Below are 27,500 nucleotides of genomic sequence, written 5' to 3' on the forward strand. Positions count from 1 at the left end.
GTTATGTACAACAGCGGGATGCTGATGTGGTAGCGGGGTGTGGTGGTCGTGATGTGGTAGCGGGTGTGCTGGTCGTGATGTAGTAGCGGGGTGTGGTGGTCGTGATGTGGTAGCGGGGTGTGCTGGTCGTGATGTGGTAGCGGGGTGTGGTGGTCGTGATGTGGTAGCGGGGTGTGGTGGTCGTGATGTGGTAGCGGGGTGTGGTGGTCGTGATGTAGTAGCGGGGTGTGGTGGTCGTGAAGTGGTAGCGCTTTGATGTTGATGATATAATAATTTTTTTTTTTCCAAATGGCGCCGCTCCCTCGCTCAGCCACTTTAAACGAGAGCGTTAATGTAAGGAAAGGATATGAAAACCCAGAGGAAGCCAATAAGCCAAATGCCACTTGCTGAGCCATTAGGGAGGATAATGTGTGGGGGAGATGTTTCTCTGGGGAGGATTAAACTCGCTTCCTTTTGGATCATCCTTTTTCTTCTTTTTTTTTCACTGTCCGTCTCTCAGTTAGCACCAGAGACTGTAAAGGAAGGATTGTGAAAATATTAACACATGGCACGCATCCTATGAGTATTTTCTTCACTTTTCTTGAAATATGCAATTTGATCTAATCTTTTCTTTCACGTGCTATCGGGAGTTCGCGTCGGCAAAGGAGAACAGTATGTCGTACACAGAACTCTCGTGGTGGACGATTTCAACCCAGACTTGATGAGTAAGGTGATATCTGTCTCTAAAGAGACGGAACTAATGAGAATACTGTGGATGTTGATGTGATGTAAATAGAATGTAATTGATGTATTATGTGGCATTTACTCGTGTAGTGTTGTCTTTTCAGGGCAACTCTTTAGTCTCCAGTTAGAATTTCCGCTTCAGCCATTTAATGTATTTCATTTAGATTTAGTGTATGATTATGCTGTGATATGACAAGTAGGTGTTTTGAATAAGAGGACATAACAACTAGAAGGGTTGTTGGCCAAATGACCTTCCTCATGGTATGCTTGTCCTTAACCCTCAACAAATTAACTAACTCTTTCATACCAGGGTCATATGAGTACTTAGAAGGTGTTCAGAGGTCGTTCGTTTGGTGGTTATCACTCGAACTTGAACTGCCCTTAATGACCCGGGTAGTTGAAGTGGGTCTAAACTCCGCGTAACACACTGACGAGAGATGATGATTGGAAAATCGCTGGACGTGACTGTACACAGGTGTCGCCATCCAGTTCGCTCAGGTGTTGGAAGCCGTACCTTTTCGTGTGGTACCGTGACTCTTCTGTCCTGGGTTGAATGGCTGCCAAGGTTTCCATCCACAGAGGCCTTCTATCTGCTCTTCTAGTTACTGAATGTATGTATTTGTGTCTTCGAGATCACGGGATGAAGTAGAAGAGATGGTGCTTCCACGCCTGTCTATATCCGTGTGTCAGGACCAAGTCCTAATTCTGGCACTGTCATGTCCACATCTTCTGTTCGATTCACTGTACTGTCGTTAGGGAATTATTTATATATATACATTGTAGAAGACACACACACATTTAAGTCGGTGGGTGTTTACGAGACCAAGGAACTGGGTCGCAGTTGGCCCAGAACGCGGAGGTCCTGCTCGTTAAAACCCTGAAGGTTGTCCTCCGGCGCGATACCGCTGGAGGCCGAGCCGAGCCGAGGTGGAGACCAGGTGTTACGTGCGGGTGACGACGGCACGTCACACAGGGAGCGTATGTGGCGGGTAGGTTGCTGGGGGTTCTCCCTCTCCCCCCTCCCCCCTCCCCTCACCTTCAACACACACACACACACACACACACACACACACACACACGTCATGTTATTAATGTCAGTGTTTTCATCTGTGCAAATATCGTTTAATGTTCCCCCCCTCCTCCTCCCCCCTTAAAGGTGAAGTGACGCCTCTCTCTCTCTCTCTCTCTCTCTCTCTCTCTCTCTCTCTCTCTCTCTCTCTCTCTCTCTCTCTCTCTCTCTCTCTCTCTCTCTCCCCATTGCTCGAGGGTGAGCACATCCTCATTTCCATAATGACAGTCCCCAGCTTATCGTTGCAAACGACCCCCCCCCCCACACACCCCCTCCCTCCGGCCGTTCGAGTCTTAACCCGCGTAGCGCTGTCCCACACACGGCTCATCCCATACTGGCCTTTATCCCACCACGCACCTTTCCCTCCCCCGCCTCGCATAATGGAGTCGTCCACTCGTTGGGTTTTGTCAATCGGGCCTCAGTTACCGACCGTCCATCCCCTCCGACCCCCTGTGACAGCAGGAGGAGGAGGAGGAGGAGGGCAGAGAGGGAGAGGAGGAGGAGGAGGAGGGCAGAGAGGGAGAGGGAGAGGAGGAGGAGGGCAGAGAGGGAGAGGAGGAGGAGGAGGAGGAGGGCAGAGAGGGAGAGGAGGGGAGAGGAGGAGGAGGGCAGAGAGGGAGAGGAGGAGGAGGAGGAGGGCAGAGAGGGAGAGGAGGGGAGGAATGGAGGGAAATGGAAGTGGACAGAGGAACTGTGTGGTCATGGCAGATCAAAGAGACATCAGTCGACCCTCATTTCTATCCTCCCTCTCCCTCTCCCTCTCCCTCCCTCCCCCACCCCTCCTCCTGCTCCTCGTCATCGCCGCGCGTTTTTTTTTCTTTTTTTTTTTTTTTCGTGCGCGTTAATACAGGTATAAACGGATTTGCAGCCTGGGGCTCAGGCAGTATGGAACTTAGGGTGGATGATAACGCCAGACTATTTATATCTCGGTGTTGACGGTTGTTCTCCGTAATATGCCGGGTTACCTGCGGGCATGATCATCTCCCCCCACACACCCCCACACACACCACACCACACCTCACCACACCTCCACACCGCCCACACACACCCCACACCACACCTCCCCACGCAAGGTGTGTCGGGCGGCGACCACGACGGAAGACGACGGTGTGGTGTCGTAGCGCCAGAAGAGGACGCAGGGAAGGAAGACGTGTACGTTTGTCTCAGTCCAAATGAAGGGACAAAGAAGCGGGGCTAAGTGAGGATATGCCCTCAGAGGCTCAGTCCTCTGTTCTTGGCGCTACCTCGCTAACGCGGGAAATGGCAACTAAAATATATATATATATATATATATATATTTATAATCTGATGGCTAACAATTGACCCAAGCCTGTGTACAAAAAGCATATGTAAATATAAACGCCCTATATATATATATATATATATATATATATATATATATATATATATATATTTTTTTTTTTTTTTTTTTTTTTTTTTTTTATACTTTGTCGCTGTCTCCCGCGTTTGCGAGGTAGCGCAAGGAAACAGACGAAAGAAATGGCCCAACCCCCCCCCCCCCCATACACATGTACATACGTCCACACACGCAAATATACATACCTACACAGCTTTCCATGGTTTACCCCAGACGCTTCACATGCCTTGATTCAATCCACTGACAGCACGTCAACCCCTGTATACCACATCGCTCCAATTCACTCTATTCCTTGCCCTCCTTTCACCCTCCTGCATGTTCAGGCCCCGATCACACAAAATCTTTTTCACTCCATCTTTCCACCTCCAATTTGGTCTCCCTCTTCTCCTCGTTCCCTCCACCTCCGACACATATATCCTCTTGGTCAATCTTTCCTCACTCATTCTCTCCATGTGCCCAAACCATTTCAAAACACCCTCTTCTGCTCTCTCAACCACGCTCTTTTTATTTCCACACATCTCTCTTACCCTTACGTTACTCACTCGCTCAAACCACCTCACACCACACATTGTCCTCAAACATCTCATTTCCAGCACATCCATCCTCCTGCGCACATCTCTATCCACAGCCCACGCCTCGCAACCATACAACATTGTTGGAACCACTATTCCTTCAAACATACCCACTTTTGCTTTCCGAGATAATGTTCTCGACTTCCACACATTTTTCAAGGCTCCCAAAATTTTCGCCCCCTCCCCCACCCTATGATCCACTTCCGCTTCCATGGTTCCATCCGCTGACAGATCCACTCCCAGATATCTAAAACACTTCACTTCCTCCAGTTTTTCTCCATTCAAACTCACCTCCCAATTGACTTGACCCTCACCCCTACTGTACCTAATAACCTTGCTCTTATTCACATTTACTCTTAACTTTCTTCTTCCACACACTTTACCAAACTCAGTCACCAGCTTCTGCAGTTTCTCACATGAATCAGCCACCAGCGCTGTATCATCAGCGAACAACAACTGACTCACTTCCCAAGCTCTCTCATCCCCAACAGACTTCATACTTGCCCCTCTTTCCAGGACTCTTGCATTTACCTCCCTAACAACCCCATCCATATGCGTGCATCAACTTAATGAGAGTTTGACTCGATTTTAAGAACTGTTTGGAGTTAGGATGTTGAGTTGATGACTTATTCTTCTTCTCACTGTCTGTTGTAGAGCAGTGAGCTACCAAGTATGTATTAGCACTACATTATATAATAATGGATGTTGATCATTGTTCCCATTACTATAAGTATAGTAATGTAAGCTTATCTGTGGGAAAGGTATTAGTCATTATATGAAACCCTGGGGATAGGGTATCCCTGGGGATAGGGGTGAAAGAATACTTCCCACGTATTCCTCGCGTGTCGTAGAAAGCGACTAGAGGGGACGGGAGCGGGGGGCCGGAAATCCTCCCCTCCTTGTATTAACTTTCTAAAATGGGAAACAGAATATATATATATATATATATATATATATATATATATTTTTTTTTTTTTTTTTTTTTTTTTTTTTTTAATGTATATAACGTTTCTCTGCAGACTCGGCTCCGGTGCTGGAATACCGATTCATCAGCCAGACACTACAGCCGGGCCCTTCCGTCAGCTTAAAGTGCATCGCTTCAGGGGCACCAACACCACACGTGTCCTGGACCCTCGATGGATTCCCTCTACCCCAACACGACAGGTCAGTAATAGCCAGGGGTAATGGGAGAGTCCGGCAGGTGTGTTTGTGTGTGTGTGTGTGTGTGTGTTTTAAGAGCCAAAGTGGCGGCATATTTTAGGGTATCGAACCTGTAATAAAATGCGATGTATACGACGTGGATGTTGGTTTTCCCCCGTGTGTGTGTGTGTGTGTGTGTGTGTGTGTGTGTGTGTGTGTATGTGTGTGTGTGTGTGTGTGTGTGTGTGTGTGTGTGTGTGTGTGTGTGTGTTTCTGTGTAGCACTCTTCTAGGAAATGGCCTGAGATGAAAGTTTATATATATATATATATATATATATATATATATATATATATATATATATATATATATATATATATATATATATATATACATAATATTATTATTATTATACTCAACCGCTGTCTCCCACGTTAGCGAGGTAGCGCAAGGAAACAGACGAGAAATGGCCCAACCCACCCACATACACATGTGTATACATAAACGCCCACACACGCACCTGTACATACATATACATTTCATCGTATACATACATATACCTACACAGGCATATACATATATACATACCCATGTACATATCCGTACTTGCTGCCTTCATCCGTCTATCATGTCGTACGTAGAGTAATTGATAGCAAGTAAAAGGATGCCTCGGCTTGGGCGGGATAGACGTAGTGGTATAGCATGCTGGAGGTGCAGTGTCGTATGTGTGTGTAGCGGAGGTGATACAGGACTTGATGATAATGGAAGGAGGAGAGCAGCAGGGAGGAGTGAGAGCGATCGGCCCAGCTCGTTTTGCCGCGAGCGATAACACTAACTCCCGATAACAATGGTTGGTGGTGGGGGGGTGTTAGAGCACATTTTCCCAGCCGGGTGGACTAGGTTTGTGTGTACTGGGCTTCGTTAATGGCTACACACACACACACACACACACACACACACACACACACACACACACACACACACACACATCACTCCAGTAATCTAGTATTATTCTAGACTCGTGTGTATATATACATATATATATATATATATATATATATATATATATATATATATATATATATATATATATATATATATATATATGCTGAAGAATGACCAGTATCTCTGTGTATTTGGAGAGTTAGCTAAATATTTTCTTGTCATCCATTGAATGGAGATTTCTGTGCTCTCTCAGAATACTTTATGAGTCACAGATACAACCACTGTGAGTGATATGGGGTAGAGAAGTAGTGTGTTTCTTGCCATACCAGCACCCTGTACTCTGTAAAGTCATTCTGTAATAATAGAAGGGAAAGTTTAAATGCCCTCATTAAACGCCTCACGCTTGATATCAATATCCATGTTTATTGAGATAAGATCATATTTCTAGTTAACACACCATTTGTATTTGACTCCCGCCGTCTTTTTAATCTCTCTCTCTCTCTCTCTCTCTCTCTCTCTCTCTCTCTCTCTCTCTCTCTCTCTCTCTCTCTCTCTCTCTCTCTCTCTCTCTCTCTCTCTCTCTCTAAGTTTACATCTTTAAACTGGGGTAAAAGTAAGCATGAGGGGGGGGGGGGAAACGCCAGATTTTCCCCATGAAGATCAAAAGGGAAAGTTTCCAGTCATAAATTTCAAGGTGGGCCAGAAAGTTGGAGGAATCAAATTATAATATCTTTTCCCCCTCGTTTCACGATGGCTCTCATGACTCATAATGAGGAGAGAGAGAGAGAGAGAGGATATGCCTTCATGTGTGGGAGAAAATTATATAAGGATGAATTGATTATGGTTTCTTCGCAAATGTATGTATAGTAGCACGAACCCTTTATTCTTAAATTTCCTTATATATATATATATATATATATATATATATATATATATATATATATATATATATATATATATATATGTGTGTGTGTGTGTGTGTGTTTGTGTGTGTGTGTGTGTGTGCGTGTGTGTCTGTCTGTCTGTCTATCTGTTTGTGTTTGTGTCTGTGTGTGTGTGTGCGTGCGTGCGTGTATTGCGAATGCTCATGCGAAATACACAGCAGCTCTCTTTATGGGAACATTATTGCACGTATGATTTGTGTGTGAAATTTACCTTTCTTGAATATTCCACTACTTTACGAGAACTTTGGTAATGTCTGTCTGGAAAAGGTCATGTCCTATTGACAGTGTGTTGATAACTAAACTGTGAAAATTATACCCAACTTCACGGTATGACCTTTAGTCTAGGTGCGTTAATTTCCGTGAGGTTGAATTGCATAAGCCATATTTTTACGCAAGGGTTGTAAAACCCCTAATTGTTAGAGGCAGGTGTTGATGAGATGTTAGAACGCAATACGAAATAGCGTTTGGATGGGGTTTTTTTTTTTTCTTTTTCATGTTGGATGTATATCCCCGAAAGACGTATTCAGGCATCCCAGAGAGTGTGGCACTCTCACATTCTCCGATCTCTCTTCCCTCCCGCCACACACAGAGCTCAGCAGCAGCAGCCCCTCTCACTATATATATATATATATATATATATATATATATATATATATATATATATATATATATATTTATATATATATATATATATATACCTACCCCAAACCCCCAAACCTCGTCCAAGCTACATCTCCACCCACCGCCTGCGTCTCACACAACCTGCTCTCCTCCCACCTCCCTCTACGTGTCTTCCTCCTCCTGCAGGCTGGTCGTGGGCCAGTACGTGGGTATGGGCGGCTCGGTGGTGAGTCACGTTAACCTGACGGGGGTGCGGGCGGAGGACGGAGGGGCGTATACCTGCACGGCAACCAACAGGGCCGGCTCTACCGCCCACACCGCCCGGCTCAATGTTTACGGTGGGTGGCATCGCTCTTCTGTAACATTAACTCATTTATACTTTACTAAAAAAAAAAAAAATATATCCAAGTGTATTTTCTTTGGAAATTATAAGGTTTTGAATTCTTTTAAGTGTATTTGATTATAAGGTTTTGAATTAGCATACAGCTTGAGCAGATATCTACATACGATCCTGGTTAAACTCTACTGAAAAGAGAATAGGAGATTCAACATTGTCAAGACTGCGATTATATACTCTACGGAGCTCACCAACCAGAGTTCACTATCTCATGTCTATTTGCCTCTCCTTCTTCAGTGTGTGGTGACGTCAGGAATGTACAAACAGTGGCATATTCCCACACATATAATCTCAGGATGATATATATATATATATATATATATATATATATATATATATATATATATATATATATATATATATGTGTGTGTGTGTGTGTGTGTGTGTGTGTATTTGTGATGCATATAACAGTATATCACTCATCATTATGCTTTTAATTCTAATTGCTAATCATAATTTCTACATTTAACGTTATGAATGTGCATCATGTGGCAATAACATTGATATCTCCTGAGCAAATAATCTAATAAATGCGCCTCATTACGCTGTGATGTGTAATTTGGTCAATAATAATAAACTGTGCTACTTTAATTGCAGTACGAAATGTTTTTAATGAATTTTCTTGTATATCATTGTTAATTACTTGATCACTGGATTTGATTTGATAATAATAGCTAGCCATTTGATGATTTGATTCTCTCTCTCTCTCTCTCTCTCTCTCTCTCTCTCTCTCTCTCTCTCTCTCTCTCTCTCTCTCTCTCTCTCTCTCTCTCTCTCTCTCTCTCTCTCTCCAGCACTGAGCTATGATTCATTAATGCGTATCTGGTATTTCAGTCGTGTAAATGAACATTTTTTTCACCAGTGTATGGTGACCTCGCCTTCATCCTTGAGAATATGTTTGAATTATTGTCTTATGTTATATAACTGAAAGCCCAGGAACTCCATAATTCACATATGCCTCATTAAGTTTTTATTGCAGGATTAATTACAAATATATGAGCTGAATATAATTATTTGTATCAATTAGTATGATTGGAAATATTTCACGATATTTAGAAAGGTTTAATTTGTTATAACGAACAGTGGGACTATATCGCAATTATTCTTTTTTTTTGAGCTCGTGATCCCTCTGTAACTGTTGTATACTACCCAAACCCATCACACAACTGACATGGTAGTGATTAGCATGGTGTACAGTTTCGCTGGGAATGACTTCGTGTGCAGTACAGGTGTTAGAGACACCTGATCACACCTGGTAGTGTCGTATGATGATAGATCATTGCCTGATAGATTGTGTTGTAATCAGTATCATATACCCAAAGTTGACAACTGTTATAATGATAACCATTTCTTTAACCCTATTATTTTTTCCCCCCCCACAAACTCGCAGCATAGTTGTGGAAGTGTCCCGTCCAGTGATAGCAATATTGCCCCATTCTAACCCATTTCCCCCCCCCCATTATATAACCATTACAGTCGTCTTCCAGGCAATTTCTCACCTAGAATGATGTCCGTCTCTCCACGTAGCCTCCTCATAAACCCCCCGCTCCTCATAGATAACCAGCAGGAGAGTAAGACCTAATACGTCCTTGTGATCATGGTTACGCAGGTCCAGCGTACGTGCGTCCCATGTCCGTGGTGACGGCCGTGGCCGGAGAGCAGCTCCAGATATCGTGTCCTGCCGCAGGTTACCCGCTGGCCCAGATCACGTGGTCTCGAGGTTAGCATTACGAGGGAGAGGTGGAGAGAGATACAGAGAGACAGAGAGGCTTGTATGTGGTGGAGTGTTGTGAGGTTAGCATTACGAGGGAGAGGAGGGGAGTGGAGAGGAGGTTAGCATTACGAGGGAGAGAAGGGGACGGGAGAGGAGGAGAGAGAGAGAGAGAGAGAGAGAGAGAGAGAGAGAGAGAGAGAGAGAGAGAGAGAGAGAGAGAGAGAGAGAGGCTTGTATGTGGTGGAGTGTTGTGAGGTTAGCATTACGAGGGAGAGGAGGGTAGGGGAGGGTAGGAGAGAGTGAGTGAGGGGCTTGTATGTGGTGGAGTGTTGTGGTGTGTTTGAAGTAACAGCGGGTAATTGGTATTTTGTGCACTGGGATGTGCTTTTTTCGTGTGAGGGAGATTGTGATAGAGTTACAGCATGTGTAATTGCCAATTTATACACGACGGGGAGGGAGCTCTACTCCAGTAGGGGCCTCCCACCCCCCCTTCTTTTTTTTTTTTTGGTGTGTGTGTTCGGATATAATGGTTGTTAAAAGATCAAAGGTCATTAAGGCATTGGATAAGCCAGTATGACCCTTCGGTGTGGTCTGTGACCTAATTACAAAGTAGGGCACTGGATGTTCGGGTTCATCCTTAGATACTCTTGCCATTCGGCTTAAAATTGTTGTACGAAAGATTACCTTTCGAATGTATTACAGTCATTTGAGGAAATCCAGTGATTGTATGTACTTCACACAGGGTGAGAAAAGTATGTGTCTGTGGTTTTATGTTACGAAAATTGATATAAGAACATTGACCAATATATATATACATGCAAATTATGGAAATTTACATGAAAAATTTATTGATAAAGGTTTTTTTTTTACGTAGAAATACTACAGCAAAGTTATACAGACATTCCTTTACGCAACCCTGACCTTTAACCCGTCTGCTGTTCCTGTCTATCGGACAGACGGACGGACGCTGCCCGTGACAGCACGACAGAACGTGTTCGAGAACGGGACGCTGGTCGTGCGGCACGTGCAGAAATCTGCCGACGGAGGGGCGTACACGTGCACGGCCCAGGACAAGCAAGGGCGCACCCATTCCGCCACCGCCACCGTGCAGGTTCTGGGTAAGTTGTACACCTGTCACTCCTCGTCTTCGGCCCTGGGAGGGGGAGTCCCCCCCCTCTAGACGGGCGGGGATACTTTGTCGAGGTGATCCGTAACTGGGATGTTGAGTGGGATTCTGACCAATGCTGTGTTCCCCCAGGTGTGGGGAGGGATGTCAGGAGGTGGGGTGATTACGATACATGTGAAAGAAAAATTAGAATAAAGGAAGTTTAAACTAGAATTTGAATGATGGCTATATAAGGGAGGCTTAGGAGATGGATATGAATAAATGAATAAATAAGTTGATAGATAAACGTAGAATCAGGCTAGGAGATAATTAATATCAATTAAGTTTTTTTCTCATATTTAGTCCTACTTTAAGACATTTCATCATAACTTGTTGTTTACTGAATGTTTATTATTTGATTGAGCTACATATCGACCACTTGTGTTTCTTGGCCAACATGTAGAGCTCGTAACGGCGTTAAGGAAGTGGTTTGTGATACATTGTATATGTTGTCCTGGCTCAGTGCTCCTGGGTCTATCTATGTGTTGTGTGGGTGGAGTACCGCACCTCTCCCACACCTGCACACCCTGGAGGTTAAGAGATCTCTTTTTGGCTCTCGAGATAACCTGCACGATGGTAGGGAGACTGAGAGCGGGAGTGAGAGTGAATGGGGATGTGAGGGAGAGGGACGCAGTGATGGTGGGAAGAAGAGGAGTGAGGAGGGAGCGAGGGGGGGCAGTAAGTTGGTGGATAAGGGAGTCTGATGAAAGGAATGTTTGGCCTCTTGACAGACCGAAGAGATTGGTAAGGGAGGAGTGTATAGTAGGCTAAAGATAAGATTGTATGAGAGAGAGAGAGAGAGAGAGAGAGAGAGAGAGAGAGAGAGAGAGAGAGAGAGAGAGAGAGAGAGAGAGAGAGCTAGGGAGGGGTTATGATAGAGCTAAGAACTTACAGTATAGAGCTAGGGGGAGGGGACTACGATATATAGGATTGGGAGGGGTAGGTGAGAGTGAGGGGGAGCGTTAAGATAGACAGAGCTCGGGAGGAGTCTGTGATAGATATGGATAGCAGGAGGGATAGAGTGAGGTAGGAGGAGGTGGTCCCAGCTAGCCTGGGCTGGGGAGTGGGCCACTCTGGGTGCCGTCATGTGAGAGTGCCATTGCCACAGTGCCGCCCAAGCTGAGCTCCTTCACCCTCCGTCGCGACCTGGCCCTGGGGGAGCGGGTGTCCGTCCAGTGCACGGTCAACGGCGGGGACACGCCCCTGCAGATCACGTGGACGAAGGACGGCGTGCCGGCCGAGAGCATCGCTGGGACGCAGGTCCGGCCGCTGGACCAGTACACGAGCATCCTGACCATCACCCACCTCACGCCCTTGCACTCGGGCAACTACACCTGCACGGCGGTCAACGACGCGGCCACCGTCAGGCACACCGCCCCGCTCAACGTCAACGGTAAAACTCTACCGCCTCTCAACTCACCCCCTTGTCTCATCCTCTCACATTTCTCTCTCATGTTCTCTCTCCCCCCCACCTGCCACCCCCGGGTCTGCCGTGACGGTGTTGCGTGTAGTCCCCCCTACCATCATTCCCTTTAGCTTCGGGGAGGCCAGCGAGGGGGAGAGGGTGCAGGTGATCTGCGCCGTGCGGCGGGGCGACCCGCCCGTCACCATCAGTTGGAGCAAAGACGGCGTGCCCCTGGCCCAGGACCCGCCCGCCGGCCTCACCCTCCGCCCCTTCGACCAGTTCTCCAGCGCCATGCTCCTGGTCCACGCCCAGGCCCACCACACGGGCAACTACACATGCCGGGCAGGCAACGCCGCCCGCACCGCTTCACATTCGGCAACCCTCGTCATTAAAGGTAAGTGCGAGACAAAGAAAACGACACGCTTGACCCAAACACGTACACCAACACACCCATGGCCACTACATACACCAACACACCCATGGCCACTCACGTACGCCAACACACCCATGGCCACTCACGTACACCGACACACCCATGGCCACTCACGTACACCAACATACCCATGCCCACTCACGTACACCAACACACACACGGCCAATCTTGCACACCAACACACCCATGGCTAATCACGTACACCAACACACCCATGGCCACTCACGTACAACAACATCCATGGCCACTCATACACCAACACATCCATGGCCAATCACGTACACAAACACACCCATGGCCAATCACGTACACCAGCACACCCATGGCCAATCACGTACACCAACTTACCCATGGCCACTTAGAAGTGCATTCAGTTAGGGGCGCAGTCAGTTCATGTGATTCACAAGCATAACTTTATATCATTATTTACACAGCACGACAGCAAACACACCTGACGTGCATTTGCATACTCTCAGGGCCAGTAAAGTGCTTCATTTAGGGAAAGAAGCCAGTACCTCTGATTCAGGCACATATTTGTACTTCAGTATTTACATTTTCGTTTATGATATATTTAAAAAAAACCACAAGACACACACATGACAGCAGTGTTTGCCAAACCTCTGACCAAAACATGTAAACAAGATTAAAATGGCAGGTCACATAAGCACCATTTCAGCCTGCTCTGCAGAAGATAGCACTGTCATGTTGCCAGGGAATTCATTCTCTTAATCGCAACACACTCCAGTGTTGCTTTAGTTCACGGTGTTTCACTTGTAAAGTGTAGGTGAAATTCGAATTTTGATCATCCAAATCCAGCTCATTCTACCAACACGAACACAGCAGAGACACACTTTCGTATTTACGAATAAACAGATTCTGTATGTCAGTGAACATATATATATATATATATATATATATATAGGTGCTACCGGACTCTGCCTGCAAGAAGATGCACCTCGGATGAAAAACCACCGTTGGCGTGGCTGTACCATTTGGAGTACAGTCTCGCCAAAGGACTTCTCATTCCAAAGGGGTCTTCATTGCGCTGCTACTGGAAGTAGCGCAGTCTTAGCTGCAGGAGAATCTGGGAAGTGGTCCTGAGTGATATATATATATATATATATATATATATATATATATATATATATATATATATATATATATATATATATATATATATATATATATTAGTACAGTTAGTGTATCTACACTCACGCACATTAGTTCAGATATTAGATAAGAGGACGTAGAAGAAGTGAACTTTTTTAACATTTCGGATACAGTACATAAGTGAGGTCATTGCTACTTTCTCAGACAACTAACACTCTCCTTTCAATACTTTTTGCAAATTTTTCATTGATTTCCCATAGGATTGTATATTACTTTTCAATATTTTTTACTTTCTACCATGAGTCATATTTCTCTTTATTTCATTTTTGGAAGGCCATGTGCCTATATTTTTCATCCACAAATGACAAAAAAAAGATCTAATTTTGAAAGTCGGATTTTTGAGACCAAGCGGCGTCAACTCGACAGGTAAATTTAAGTTTGTTTCCCCTACTTTCTACCGTTACCCATTTTCATTGCATGTTTTTTTACGCATGTTTTGAATGTATTTTTATTAAAAAAAGAAATATTTTTACCCTTTTTACATTTTATCATTAAACTATTTTATTGATCACTTCGCATCATAGCCTGACATAGAAGTTTTGTACAAATATATATAAATACATTTATATATTTATATACTCGTAGCTTAAAATTGTGAGTTGGGTCTTGAACCTACAATGGCCATCCATCCCACTATGTAGTAGATATATGCAGGGTTTCCAACGTGAGTTTTTTTTTTTTTTACTTTAACACACACACACACACACACACACTCGGATTAGCCAGTCAGCCCACATGATGATTGGGTCAGGGAACACTTTCAGGTCGAGGGATTGTTAGTGGATTGGTGATAATCAGTTAGGGTTGTGTGAGAGGGTTTTTTCTTCTTGTCGATGTAGAGACTTGAGAAGCCGGGTTTTAAAGATGGAATTAAGTATTTGGAATTATGTTCCTCTACGTATCAGTTCAGACGTGGAAATTTTTAGGGAAATACTTATGGAAATAGATAGTGTACTTGGGAGTATAATGATGAGGAATTCGTGGTTATAGATTAGGATTGGAATTCCTTTTTTTTTTCTTCTTCTTTTCAACAGACAGAAGTCATTAGAGGAATGTTGAGTCGTAGTTTAGAGAGCGGCTCTGATTTCGTGGTCTGAGTAGAGAGAGAGAGAGAGAGCGATGACGGTACGACCCTTGAGCATGACGCTCTACGACCCTCGTACTAAGACGTTACGACCTCTGAGTCCGAGAGTACGACCCGTAATAAGACGTTACGACCTCTGAGTCCCAGAGTACGACCCGTAATAAGACGTTACGACCTCTGAGTCCCAGAGTACGATCCATAAGCATGACGGTATGTCCTGTCTTAATATATGATGTCTTGCTCTTTGACCTGATCCTCTAGGGTCAGGTCAGTGGCCAATCAGATCATTGTACCCCCCTAAGGTCGTACCGTCGTGCTCGAGAGTCGCCCCGTCGTGTTCAGAGGGGGGGGGGGTCGAATGTAATTAGAGAATTGTAGGGGTAAGTCTTATCTGCCATCACAGAGGGAGAGAGAGGGAGAGGAGACGGGTGTGTGGGTGGGTGGGGTAAATTCTCATCAGCCAGCCCTGAAGAAATGGGGGTCAGAAGAGAGGAAATCAGTTACCTGAGCTTGATGCAAGTTGATACCATGTCGGCGGCGAATATTTGCAAGCAAACAACAGTTTGAGATCACAAGATGGTAAAGGATTCCGGAGTTATACAGAGGAACATGAAGCCAACCTAGGATGGTCCAGACTGAGGACTGGAATGATAGACGTTCAGAAATTGCTGTAGAAATGGGATGATTTACGTGAACGCGTCAAGGCCATCACTATCACCGTACATTATTTCAGTTGTATGATTATATATATATATATATATATATATATATATATATATATATATATATATATATATATATATATATATATACACACGACAGCGTTGGTTATTATCTTTACACTGTGCTGTGATGTCCTGGACTCGCCATTTATAACTCCTGTTGAATTGAAATAGCAGTCGACATTTAGGCGGCAGCGTTGGACAATATGAATGGCTCTTTAGTGTGCAAAATACTCTGATTGGTTGACGCCAAGCGTGCTCATTGGCTGGCCTGATGATCAAGGCGGCCCACAGCCACGATCAATAGTATCCACTGCATATGTTGCAGAACTTTTTTTTCCCCCCCTCCCTAGTGTAACCTGACCTCCAGGTTAATCTGTTACCCGACCCTTGTCTAACCTATATTTCCCGTCGGAACTTTGCATTCTTCTGTTGGGTTGGAGGACCCAACTCCCTCCCTCCCTCCCGACCCCCACCTCAGCGCCAGACCAGAGAGGAGGCGTCTGTCTGTTGCTGGTGGTAGGGCAGTGTTGGCTGCCAGCGAAGTGGCGTAACTGGCTGTGAGATATTCTTTACCACAAGCACAGTGCAGATCATTTTATAAGTCCATGGCAAAGAGATAGCCCAAGGAGGTGCTACACAAATGTCAAATTATGCAGATGGAAGAACAAGGCCCCGTTCAGCTCCAGGTTCACGGCGCCTCCCTGCTTCCAGTACACGCCTGGACTGCAGTCTCTCTTCCCTCGTGCCCTACCGTGCCTACCCGTGTCTTGTCCTTGTCCTGTCTTGTCCCACCCCGCCTCGCGGACGGCTCAACCCCAACCCGCCACGCACTTGTCTGCTGACATCGACAGAGGAACCAGGTAATGGCCCTACGGGACGCCCTGACCTCACGCACGAGCGACGCTCACCCTGAGATGTAGCGAAGGACGTCGTGTGAGTTCGGAGTAGATTAATCCCTCTGAATACTTGACGGGAAGCGATGGGCATTATTCATGCGAAGCCTACACGACAGGCTGTTATTCCGTCATTATCTCGGTCAAATATTCATCGGCCTAGGCGACGGGCGACGCTGGCTCGAAGAGGACATGACAGCTCGGTGCTGAATTAATTGTAGAGAAAGTATTGGGAGTCGACGCCGGCATGTAATATTTGCGTTCCTTCCCTGACGGACGTGGAGGATGGTATTAATGCACTGCCGCTCAGTCCCGTAGTCCACAGCTCTTGTGGAACGTGTTTGAAGACCATACCTTTAACGACCAGGTTTAACAACGCTTTTACCGTTGCCGTATGATGAACCAGGATCTGCGGTCTGTGAGACGGACGGACCAAAAACTACAGGTCTTGTGATTCGAAAGAGCTTTTTAACACAACAGGACCACCCTTCAGTCCGATAGCCTTCGACCGGACCCCTCAAGTCCAGACCATCATGCCCGGAGATCGCATCGCCCTCGTCAAGAATTGCGTCTTGGTCCCCAAGGATCGTATCGTCGCATTCAAGCGGGATCCACTCATACTGACAGACGATGACCAGGCTCGATGACAAGTTCACAGAGTCGAGGTAACGAGTAACGAGGACCTGGAAGCAACTCGAGGGGGTTTTTAAAAAAAGAAGGTTCTTGAGAATTTACTCCTAAATATACGTGGCGGTGAGGGAGGGTTTGAGGAATAGGTTTGTGCAGACGCCACTACCCCCCTTGGCAGAGAGAGAGAGAGAGAGAGAGAGAGAGAGAGAGAGAGAGAGAGAGAGAGAGAGAGAGAGGTCGTTAGGAATGGTTTGAACGTACATGGCAAGGAAGTCACTCTCGTAGGGGTCGCGGTTGTAGGAGGGGAGGATGACAGAGGCAGGGCCTTAGATGATTTAAGAGGGAGAGGGGTAGGGGGAAAAGAGGAAGGTATGTGATGCGTAACCTGTGATGTTTAGGGTATAGATTGGAAGGCTTGAGTCGGTGGTAGTACACACACACACACACACACACACACACACACACACACACACACACACACACACTGGTAGATGGGAGGGTAGAGGAGGTGTTGAAGGTAGAACACACACTGGTAGGTGTCCAGAGGTATAGAGACTTGTCACATACAGCTAGAATTCCTTGAACGCGACGCTACGTGCCCTTGAGCAGGACATGGCGATCCTAAGATATGACGACCTTGGCCCTTGACCTGACCTGAAAGGGTCGGGCCAAAGGCCCAAGGCCACCGTACCCTAATGGGTCGCATCGTCGGCGGGCTCAAGGTACACCCCGTCGTGCTTAAGGTCTGCGAGGGTGTGGGGTTCAGGGTCGTCATTTGTCTTATGAATGTGTCAGCTCTTGAAGTCAGTGGATGGGAGGGGAGGGCAAGTCGCTGACATGGGCAGACCCAGGTTTAGAGGGGAGAGAAGAGAGAGGAGGAGGAGGAGGAAGGGATTGTAAGAGAAGGAGACTAGATGGTACAGAGAGAGGGTAGGTGAGAAAGGGAGGGAGGGAGATTCAAGACAGTGAGGGGCGGGGGGGAAGTAGCTTTTGGCAACGCTGGAAGCCCTGGTCCGCAGCATTTGATAAATCTACCTTCGGGCCGGTCCGGAAAATGTCTTCTCTAACGGATAAGCTGTTGTCCTCAACAACGGTCGGGCGCCAGAGGCTCTACCGACCTGACTGGCTGAATTATGAATTTAGCCGGATCAATCCGGTACTTCTGACGTCGCTGACGAACGGTTCTTAAATTTTTTTTTTTTTTCTTCTTAATCCCCCATCAATAGAAAAGTCATTTTCCGCCCCATCCCATTACATCTAAACACCCCTTTTTGATCGTAGAGCATCTTTATAACCTTGAATTAGATAACTACAATCTTAGGTAAACGTAATATATATATATATTGTACCTCCTCTTTATTTTCATATATATATATATATATATTTATAGCTTGTCTGAACACTTGATTAACGAACCGTGTTCACACCAGACATAACCAACATTGACGCCAAACATGACCCCAGCCCAACCCAGCCTCCCTCCCCCCCCCAACATAAAAAAAAAAGAAGGAAGAAATCCACAACATATGTCAGATGAAATTCCCTCCTGTGGGGCTCGATGTTACGAACAATAGTGTTCTGTCCGTTGTGAATACGGCCTTTTCTTTTTTCTTTTTTTTTTTTTTCGCCAATCAGACTGTTAGCTTGTTGACTCCATATTATATATATATATTTAGAGAGAGAGCCACAGAACTGTTAGCTTGTGCTGTGCCAGTCACTAGGAGAGCTTCTGGTCCTTCATACCCATATAAGATATATATATATATATATATGTATATATATATATACTCCCTAGTTTTCTCTCTATAACACCTCTTGTTTGTTTATGATTGACTTGTCACGCGGCCTGAAAAGAAAAAAAGAGATTGTAGCTTTTTTTTCAGTAGTTTTCGCCACATTTTCCACTTCCTGGTCAGTTGTACATGTCACTTCTTTTATAAACAATTATCTCTTTTTTTGTCTGTTACAATAAAATATAGATATTTTTTTTTCGTAATGGATTGTGATGATGATTTTTTTTTTTCATGTAATTCCTTAACATAAACAAAGAATATGAGAAATTTTCTATATTGTGCATACAAACCCATTCATATTTTTGCTGTTGAATTTGATGAGTGCAGTATATTTTGCTAACAAGTAATTTTGTCCTTTGTCATTGAAGAGTTGATGGATAATAATCCCCATTGTTTATAGAAATCATCTTTTTTACATATCTTTTGGCAAGACTTAAACTAAAAGTGATAAGCTGTTTTCTTTATGTAGAGAGTATCTGATAAAGTAATGATTTAACAAAAGATTCACATGCTATTTTTTTCTTAGTGTCTAACCTTTTCAAATATTAGTCCATTGTGTACATTTTGTCCAGTATTCATAGAACATTAAGATTTAATATTTACATACTTTTTTTTCCCCTTAGAGAAGTTTTGATAATGAAAGCCATATTGCTCTTCCTTTCATATTAAAGTAAAGTAAATAATTTTAAAAGAAATCATCTGTACTATAGAGAGGTTGTATTGTAGAGTTAGAGGTTGTATTACAAAGTTAGAGAGAGAGAGGTTGTGTTATAGAGTCAGGAGGTTAAGGTAGGATTGTGGGGAAGGATTCTCTTGCCCATGAAGGATCCTTGAGTGACGCCTCGGATGACCGCTTTCCCACAGTGCCGCCGTCCTGGTTGGAGGCCCCACGAGACACCTCCGTCACCCTTGGGGAGACGGTGATCATCCCCTGCCACGCCCAGGGCTTCCCAACCCCCAAGGTCTCCTGGAGGAGAACCAGAGGTGAGAAGGGTGGGTGGGAGAGAGGGAGGGAGTGTTAAACTCGCGACGAGGAGTCAGAAGACTGGCACGTAGCGCTTACCGCAGGTCAAGAACTAATGGTAGTCACGAACAACGAGTCGTGCGAGTTTCGTGTTCGTTACAATGTCGTGTATGTATGTGATGGAGAGGTCGTGTTTGTGGTGTGGAAGGTAGCAGACTGACAGCTACCTGGGTCATAGGAGAGAGGCTTAACAGCCACAGAAGTGTACCCCCGTCATTTAACCCTCCCGATAGAATAAAGAAAATACGTAAAATGAGAAAAATTTAGGAAGAAATCATAGGAGTAAAGACAACAGTAGACAGAAAAGGAGAGACGGAGGGTAATGCATAGAAAACGAGAATTGCAAAAACATAAGACACCACCAGAAAGAAAATCTCTTTGCAGTATGAAATTATTACACTACACACTCACACCTCCCTCATTATTTCTCATCACTCCACAAATATTGCACAGCTCACAGGCGAGACCCCGTCAAGAAACTATTCCCACGTAAAACCTAAAATTGATGCGGTAGATTACGCGAGCATCGAGTTGCCAGTTACCATTAAATAGCATTGGGAATATTCCAGCGTGTTGCACTTCTTGCCTTGATGGACGACCAGCAGCGAGGGCAAGTGTGGGGTGAAGTCCGGTAGGTGATCGTCAAGACACGGTTATGATTCTCCTGTAGAGTTGTGAGTTATAATGGTGACGATTATGTGAACTTGGGAACGCCAAAATAAGTTCATATTTTTTTGAAGATTTACAGAAGGCTTTTTTCTTTAAGTGTTCTTAAAAAAGGCAAAGATTTAGATGATTTTTCTTTTGGAAGTTGGAATACAGCTGGATAAAAGGCCCTTTTTTTTTTTTACCTTAAGTGATGATCTTAGATATTATGTAATGTTTGTTAGGGCCAGAGAACTATAGCAGACGTAAAACATGAAATTACCTCAAAGCCTATTTATAAAAGTTAATGGAAAAGTTATCGTACACGGAGATTTTAAAGTAATCCGGTTGTTAGAGAATTGAAAATTTAGGCCAAAATTGGAATATAGAATGATGACTCAACGGTAAGATAGGTCGTGCAGAAATGTTTTGCATATGTTTATGGTTTTTTCCCCCTAATTTGTAGTTATATTGGATTATTTTACTCGTGTGTGGGGGGAGGGGTCAGAGGTCAAAGTGCACCACCTTCCTAACCTGTGACCCCTCTCCCTCTCCCTGGAAAGACGGGTCAGGGTCAGGCTGACAGGCCCAGAGAGGGTAGAGTTTTATTATTGACAGTGGCTGCTCTCCCTAAACGATTTTGGTGGGTCTGTTATTTTGCTACATGTAAGTCCGCCAGTGTCACTGTGTTTGTGTCCGGGTACATGTGTATATATATATATATATATATATATATATATATATATATATATATATGTGTGTGTGCTTGTATGTTTTCCCCATGTATTTATGTACGTGTGTGTGTGTGTGTGTGTGTGTGTGTGTGTGTAGGTGTGTTTGAGTTCCTTTTTTAATTCGTACAAATCGTCTTGATGTCGTCGGCTTAAAAATGTGAATGTCTAATGGACTGTGGTACAGAAGTTAAAAGAATTTTTTGATTCATTGATTTTTCAGGGAATTGGTAATAAACATTTTCTCGTTTCGTCTGTTACAATATATATATATATATATATATATATATATATATATATATATATATATATATATATATATATATATATAGGCTTGGAATACAGGATGTCGAACTATCAAGTCATCTAAACCTCCTCCCCCCGCCCCCACACACACCTTCACTATCCTCTTAACGATGGTTCAACGTCTCGAGGACGACGTTACGACCCTTGAACACCATGCCGTGATCCAGTGGTCGCACCCTCCCGCTCGAGGGCTCGTTCTCAAGAGGCGATTGGCCTGTGTGTGTGTGTGTGTGTGTGGAGTCGTAGGAACAGAGGCGTTTCGATTCTTTCCGCTGACCCCCCCACGCTGACCTCAGGGCTTGACCCTGACGTAAGGAGCCGTGGGGGTTAACGAACGACTACCGGATTGATTACGCAGCTGTTCCCGCCTGTTTGCATTCCTCCCTGTATCCTCTCTAACCCCCCACATACACCCCTCCCTGTAGCCTTCCTCTCACTGTACCGCCTCCCCCAACCATCCCTTCCTCCCAGTTCGGCTCCTCCCTTCCTCCCTTCAGTATTTTTAAGACCACGAATTTATTAATTTTACGAACACAATTGTTTCGGTACAAAGAGATTTAATTTTGAGTTCGTATTTTAAATCACGTACAATCAGGCAATTCAGAATATATTTTAAAACCAACTTTTCTCCAATACTTTGCTCATGTCGAAGCTGAGTGGGGGGGGGGGTAGGGGAATGGAAACATGGTGTTCCAAATAACTAAAATCATATCGGCGTCGAATGCGAGTTTTATTTACTGAAAATGTGATTGTCCTTTTTTTTTTTACGTGAATAATGATAAATGAATGTGCAAATATTTTTTTTTTTTGCTGAGTGAGGTTCTAATTGTGTGACGGGATTCTCTCTCTCTCTCTCTCTCTCTCTCTCTCTCTCTCTCTCTCTATATATATATATATATATATATATATATATATATATATATATATATATATATATATATCTTTATCAATCTCTCTCTCTCTCTCTCTCTCTCTCTCTCTCTCTCTCTCTCTCTCTCTCTCTCTCTCTCTCTCTAGCCTTATATATATATTTTTTTTGACAGATCTCCTTATAAGTGAGTGTCATTGTTGATGAATTGCTTTATGTGACCCTAATCACCAATTAGGCCCGGATGTATTCACCCCCCCCCTCCCTCTTAATCACCGAGGCCAGGTGTATTCAACCCCCTCCCCCCCCCCCCTTTAATCACTGAGGCCAGGTGTGTACTTTCCAGATGACCAGCCGGGGCAGTACAGCCCCATCTTGGGCGGTGGCATGGGCGTGGGCGTGGGCGTGTCGGCCAACGGGAGCCTGGTGGTGGTAGGCGCGCGGGCGGAGGACGAAGGCCAGTACCTGTGCGAGGCGGCCAACGGCGTGGGAGGCGGCCTCTCCGCCCTGGTCAAGCTCACCGTCAACGGTAAGGTGGCTGGGAAGAAAACGGGGGGTGGGGAGGGGGGAGAAAATGGTTGGGGGATGGGGGAGAAGTTGGCAGTCAGAGAAAATGGGGAGAGGTGGAGAAGGAGGAAGCAGTTAGAGAACATGGGAAAGTGGGGGGGTGGGAGGAAGCAGTTAGAGAAAATGGGAGGTGGTGTTGGTGAGGGAGGAGTGACTTGGGTTGAGATGGATAGATTAAGAGAAAATGGAGAGTGGGTGGGGTAGTGTTACAGTAGGTCTCTTGTAGTCTGCATTAAAATAGCGAGATTTTATTTTAGTCATATTGTTAGCGAATTTACTGTAAATAGCAATATTAATGTAATTACTGTAAATTATACTGTAATTGATATACTTAGCCTAGTTGTAGTAATTACCATAAATTTCGTCCACGTAATTAGTGTATGTATCAATGTGATTAAGTGCAGAAATGATTTTATGTAATTAGTGTGGATGATAATGTGATGTATTTACCGTAAATCAAAAAAAGATAAAAGTTACTAATGCATCAATATCTTCTTCCTTCCCTCCCCATTGTTTCATTTATTATCTTTACCAATTTATTTGCTTTTTTTTTACCATGTTCATTCTCATCAATTCTCTAATGTCCCCTTCATATACATATTTTTTCCCCATAATGATATTATAATTTTACGACAATGCTCCCTCGGCCCCCCCCCCCCCAATTTTTTTTTTGTCATTACGAATGTTGCTTTGTATGCAAATGTCTTTTGATGGTTCAAAATGTATAATCTCCTCCCGGCCTAATTTGTAATCACTGACTTACTGGGAATTTCAGCACACTGTAATCTTATTTTTAGGTACAGCTTTCGAATGGTAATTACCATTGAGTGTATTGCTTTACGTATGTTGGTGCTTTTCAAGTTGATATTCCTTATCTATCTATCTATCTATATATATATATATATATATATATATATATATATATATATATATATATATATATATATATATATATATATATTTTGTGTGTGTGTGTGTGTGTGTGTGTGTTTGTGTGTGTATATATATGTTTCACTTTCCACTACAATCGGGATTAATTTGGGTTTGATTATTCGGAAACTTTAGTTGACATTGTGGGTTTTTTCTCATCCAGAGCACGTTACACACACACACACACACACACACACACACACACACACACTGTGACCCGTATACGTCCATACAGCTTTATGCGACGGGGCAACACGAGAGTGTGACCCGCCCTCAGGGATGATAGTGTGGTCTTTGACCTGACCTTTAAGGGTTAGGTTAAGGATCGTGCCATCCTTCATACCTGAGGGATCCTACCACCCTGCTCACAAGGGTCGGACCGCCCTGCTGACAAGGGTCGGGGCACCCTGCTGACAAGGGTCGGACCGCCCTGCACACAAGGGTCGGGGCACCCTGCTGACAAGGGTCGGACCGCCCTGCACACAAGGGTCGTGCCACCCTGCTGACAAGGGTCGGACGCCCTGCACACAAGGGTCGTGCCACCCTGCTGACAAGGGTCGGACGCCCTGCACACAAGGGTCGTGCCACCCTGCACACAGGGGTCGGGGCACCGTCCTGCTCAAGAGGGCGTTAAATTCCATCTCATTATGTCTACAAAACCGCATAATGAACGCACTCTCTCTCTCTCTCTCTCTCTCTCTCTCTCTCTCTCTCTCTCTCTCTCTCTCTCTCTCTGACTCACGGGTGCAGTGCCGTCGTATGCAAATGACCCCACGTTGATTATTCTCCGTTGGTGTGTCTTCCACCCGTTCTGCTTCCTCGGTCGACACTGGTAAAGTTTGCGACGAACGTGGACCGATCATTGCTCGAGCGAACCTGCTACGGTATTGACCATGTGACTTAGTGAATATTGTGGTATTGACCATGTGACTTAGTGAGTGCTACGGTATTGACCATGTGACTTAGTGAGTGTTATGGTATTGACCATGTGACTTAGTGTTATGAGTTTCAAACGTTGAAATGTATGTGAGTGTAAAAAGAAACAACGAGTCGTTTCTCATCCTGGGAAGCAGATCTTGGTGGTGGGAGGGAGTGTAAACATTTGCATGTGTAAAATCATATAGAGTTGTATATGTAAATCACTTTTTTTTTTACAGATTCCTGTTAGAGTAAGTAGAAATGGTGGCATTGTAAATTGTGTGTGTTAACAAGCGTAGGGATATCAGCTGTAAATGTAAACAAGTCATGGGATACTAGGTAATTGCTTGTCTAACTTACCCTAACTTCACCTACGCCTAACTTCGCCTACCCATAATCTAATCTACCCTAACTTCATCTGCCCCTAATCTAACCTTCCCTAACTTCACCTGCCCCTAAATCTAACCTACCCTAACTTCACTTGCCCCTAATCTAACCTACCCTAACTTCACCTGCCCTTAATCTAACCTACCCTAACTTCAACTACCCCTAACCTAACTTAACCTCACCTAACCACTTACCCCTAATTTAACATAACCATAACTTACCCAAACTAACCTATATTCACTGTATTTAACCTAGTTTCACCTCGCGTAATCTAACCCAAACGAACTTCCACCTAACTGCCAACCTAACTGCACATAGCCACACTTAACTACAGCTGACCTGACCTGACCTGACCTGACCTGACCTGTTGTATCGCCAGCTCCGCCCAGGTTCGACGCCGGCCTCCAGCAGACAGTCTCGGTCAGGCGCGGCGCGCGGGCGTCGCTCGTCTGTCACGCCCACGGCGACCCGCCCATCACCCTCATCTGGCAGGCCGCCCACACCCACGTCCACGACCACAGGTAAGACCACGCCCCGTGGGGGTCAAAGGAACCATCCTTAAAGAGTTTACCGTTGAGGGAGTTCCATTGAAATACCATGGAAAAATGTCTCTGGCAGTGTGTGTGTGTGTGTGTGTGTGTGTGTAGGTCCGAGACGCACTCAGAAGAAGCGAGTCGGAGTCGAGGGGAAAAGTGTGGTTTGTCTGGACCGCTTCCAGGCAGACGTCTGGAAGGTTATTGCTTGCTTGCTCCTGCCTGCTGGAACGTTTTTGGTGATATACTACACGGTATCCAATGTTTCATATATATATATATATATATATATATATATATATATATATATATATATATATATATATATATATATATATATATATTATGAGTCCACGGAGAAATGAAACACGATAAGTTCCCAAGTGCACTTTCGTGTAATAATCACATCATCTGGGGAGACACAAGAGAGAAATATAACAGTCAGTTGATATACAACGAAGAGACGAAGCTAGGACGCCATTTGGTAAACATATATAAATACATGTGTGTGTGTGTGTGTATTGATGGTTAGATACATAGAAATATGGTTGTTTAGCTAAATATAAGTAGATTGAGATATGCATATACGATATTAATGATAGCAAGTGGATCGTATTTGCTAATGAAAGGAGAGATTATCACGGTAATCCGTCGAAACTCAGGGCAAATGATATCTCCATCCTGGCCTTACTGCTGGGATTGATATGAATGGGATTAACGATAATCCTCAAATAAACTTAAGTTATATATATATATATTTTTTTAATGATTCAAATGACAGAACTTTGATGTCTTATCAGAATCCGATAAATATGTTCGAGTAGCAGTTAAAAAAAAATATGATATAAAGTCCTGATTATTTCGTTATCACATTTTCAAGTCGTATTTGCTCTGTTAATGGAGAAATTGGTTTATAGAATATGTATGAAATAAAACTACTTTGTTACCTTCATGAAAGACGATGACAGAGAACACATTTTACACCCTCTCCTTTTTTCCCCACCAGCCAGCAGAAATAAATCGAGTTCATTAACGATAATTTACTAGACTTTATGTAACATTTCCACAAGTAAATTTCTTATATTATTTTTTTTTTTTACCCCTCCTCACCCGATTTTCTCTTATGAGCCAAGTGATTCTTTAGCTTCGATTTGACGATCCGTTCATGTGAGTCATGTCTGTTTGTTTGTTTGTTTCGAGTATGCATGTCCAGATGAGTGTGGCCAGCAGCGTTCCATCAGTGAGACCCTATTTTTAGTTCTCTATTTAAGCTCGTGTGCAGGATTTTTTTTTTTTTATATTTGCCTATTCAGGACCGTTTCGCCTTTCTTTTTTGTGTGTGTGTGTGTGTGAGTTTTGTATGTGATTATTGCCTTCATGATTAATCACATGATTCATAAGGCTAATCATATCATCCATCTTGTATGATCCCACGCTGGGTTCATCCCCACACTGTAGGTGCTCCTGTGTTGGATGATCCTTTCAGCCTTTGAGGAAAGGAATTATAGAAGGGAAATAGACCTCCCTCCATGACTCCCTTCATGGTAAATAATCTTTTTTTTCTCTCTCTTTCTTTTTTCCATTCTTTTTTTTCTTCCGCCATGATTGTATTTTCAAGTTACGACCGGGTTTCCGTGGCATCTGGACTGTTTCTCTCCGCCGTAAGTAGCCATTGGTGACAGCGCCAGCCGAGTGGGGGGAGCCATTCCCCGGGGGAGATTAAGAGAGCTGCTCCCTCAGTGGGGAGGAGGAGGAGAAGGAGAAGCCCACGTCCCGCCTGGGTGTGTGTGT

General features: G+C 44.3%; 1 protein-coding gene across 9 annotated transcripts in view; it reads left to right on the top strand.

Moving 5' to 3' along the window:
• Nucleotides 1-27,500, top strand: part of LOC139763866 (cell adhesion molecule Dscam2-like) — a 441,821-nt gene that overhangs the window by 388,041 nt on the left and 26,280 nt on the right. For 8 of the 9 annotated variants that reach the window (XM_071690223.1, XM_071690218.1, XM_071690222.1 and 5 more), the window contains 8 exons: nucleotides 4,762-4,906; nucleotides 7,578-7,729; nucleotides 9,398-9,508; nucleotides 10,459-10,620; nucleotides 12,179-12,466; nucleotides 19,665-19,784; nucleotides 22,721-22,903; nucleotides 25,556-25,697. In XM_071690223.1, the coding sequence (XP_071546324.1) occupies nucleotides 4,762-4,906; nucleotides 7,578-7,729; nucleotides 9,398-9,508; nucleotides 10,459-10,620; nucleotides 12,179-12,466; nucleotides 19,665-19,784; nucleotides 22,721-22,903; nucleotides 25,556-25,697 (1,303 nt within the window). Of the gene's footprint in view, nucleotides 1-4,761; nucleotides 4,907-7,577; nucleotides 7,730-9,397; nucleotides 9,509-10,458; nucleotides 10,621-11,775; nucleotides 12,061-12,178; nucleotides 12,467-19,664; nucleotides 19,785-22,720; nucleotides 22,904-25,555; nucleotides 25,698-27,500 lie in introns of all 9 variants that reach the window. The other variant, XM_071690219.1, reaches the window with a different exon arrangement.

This window comes from Panulirus ornatus, chromosome 48 (assembly GCF_036320965.1).
Source record: "Panulirus ornatus isolate Po-2019 chromosome 48, ASM3632096v1, whole genome shotgun sequence".
Taxonomy (NCBI): domain Eukaryota; kingdom Metazoa; phylum Arthropoda; class Malacostraca; order Decapoda; family Palinuridae; genus Panulirus; species Panulirus ornatus.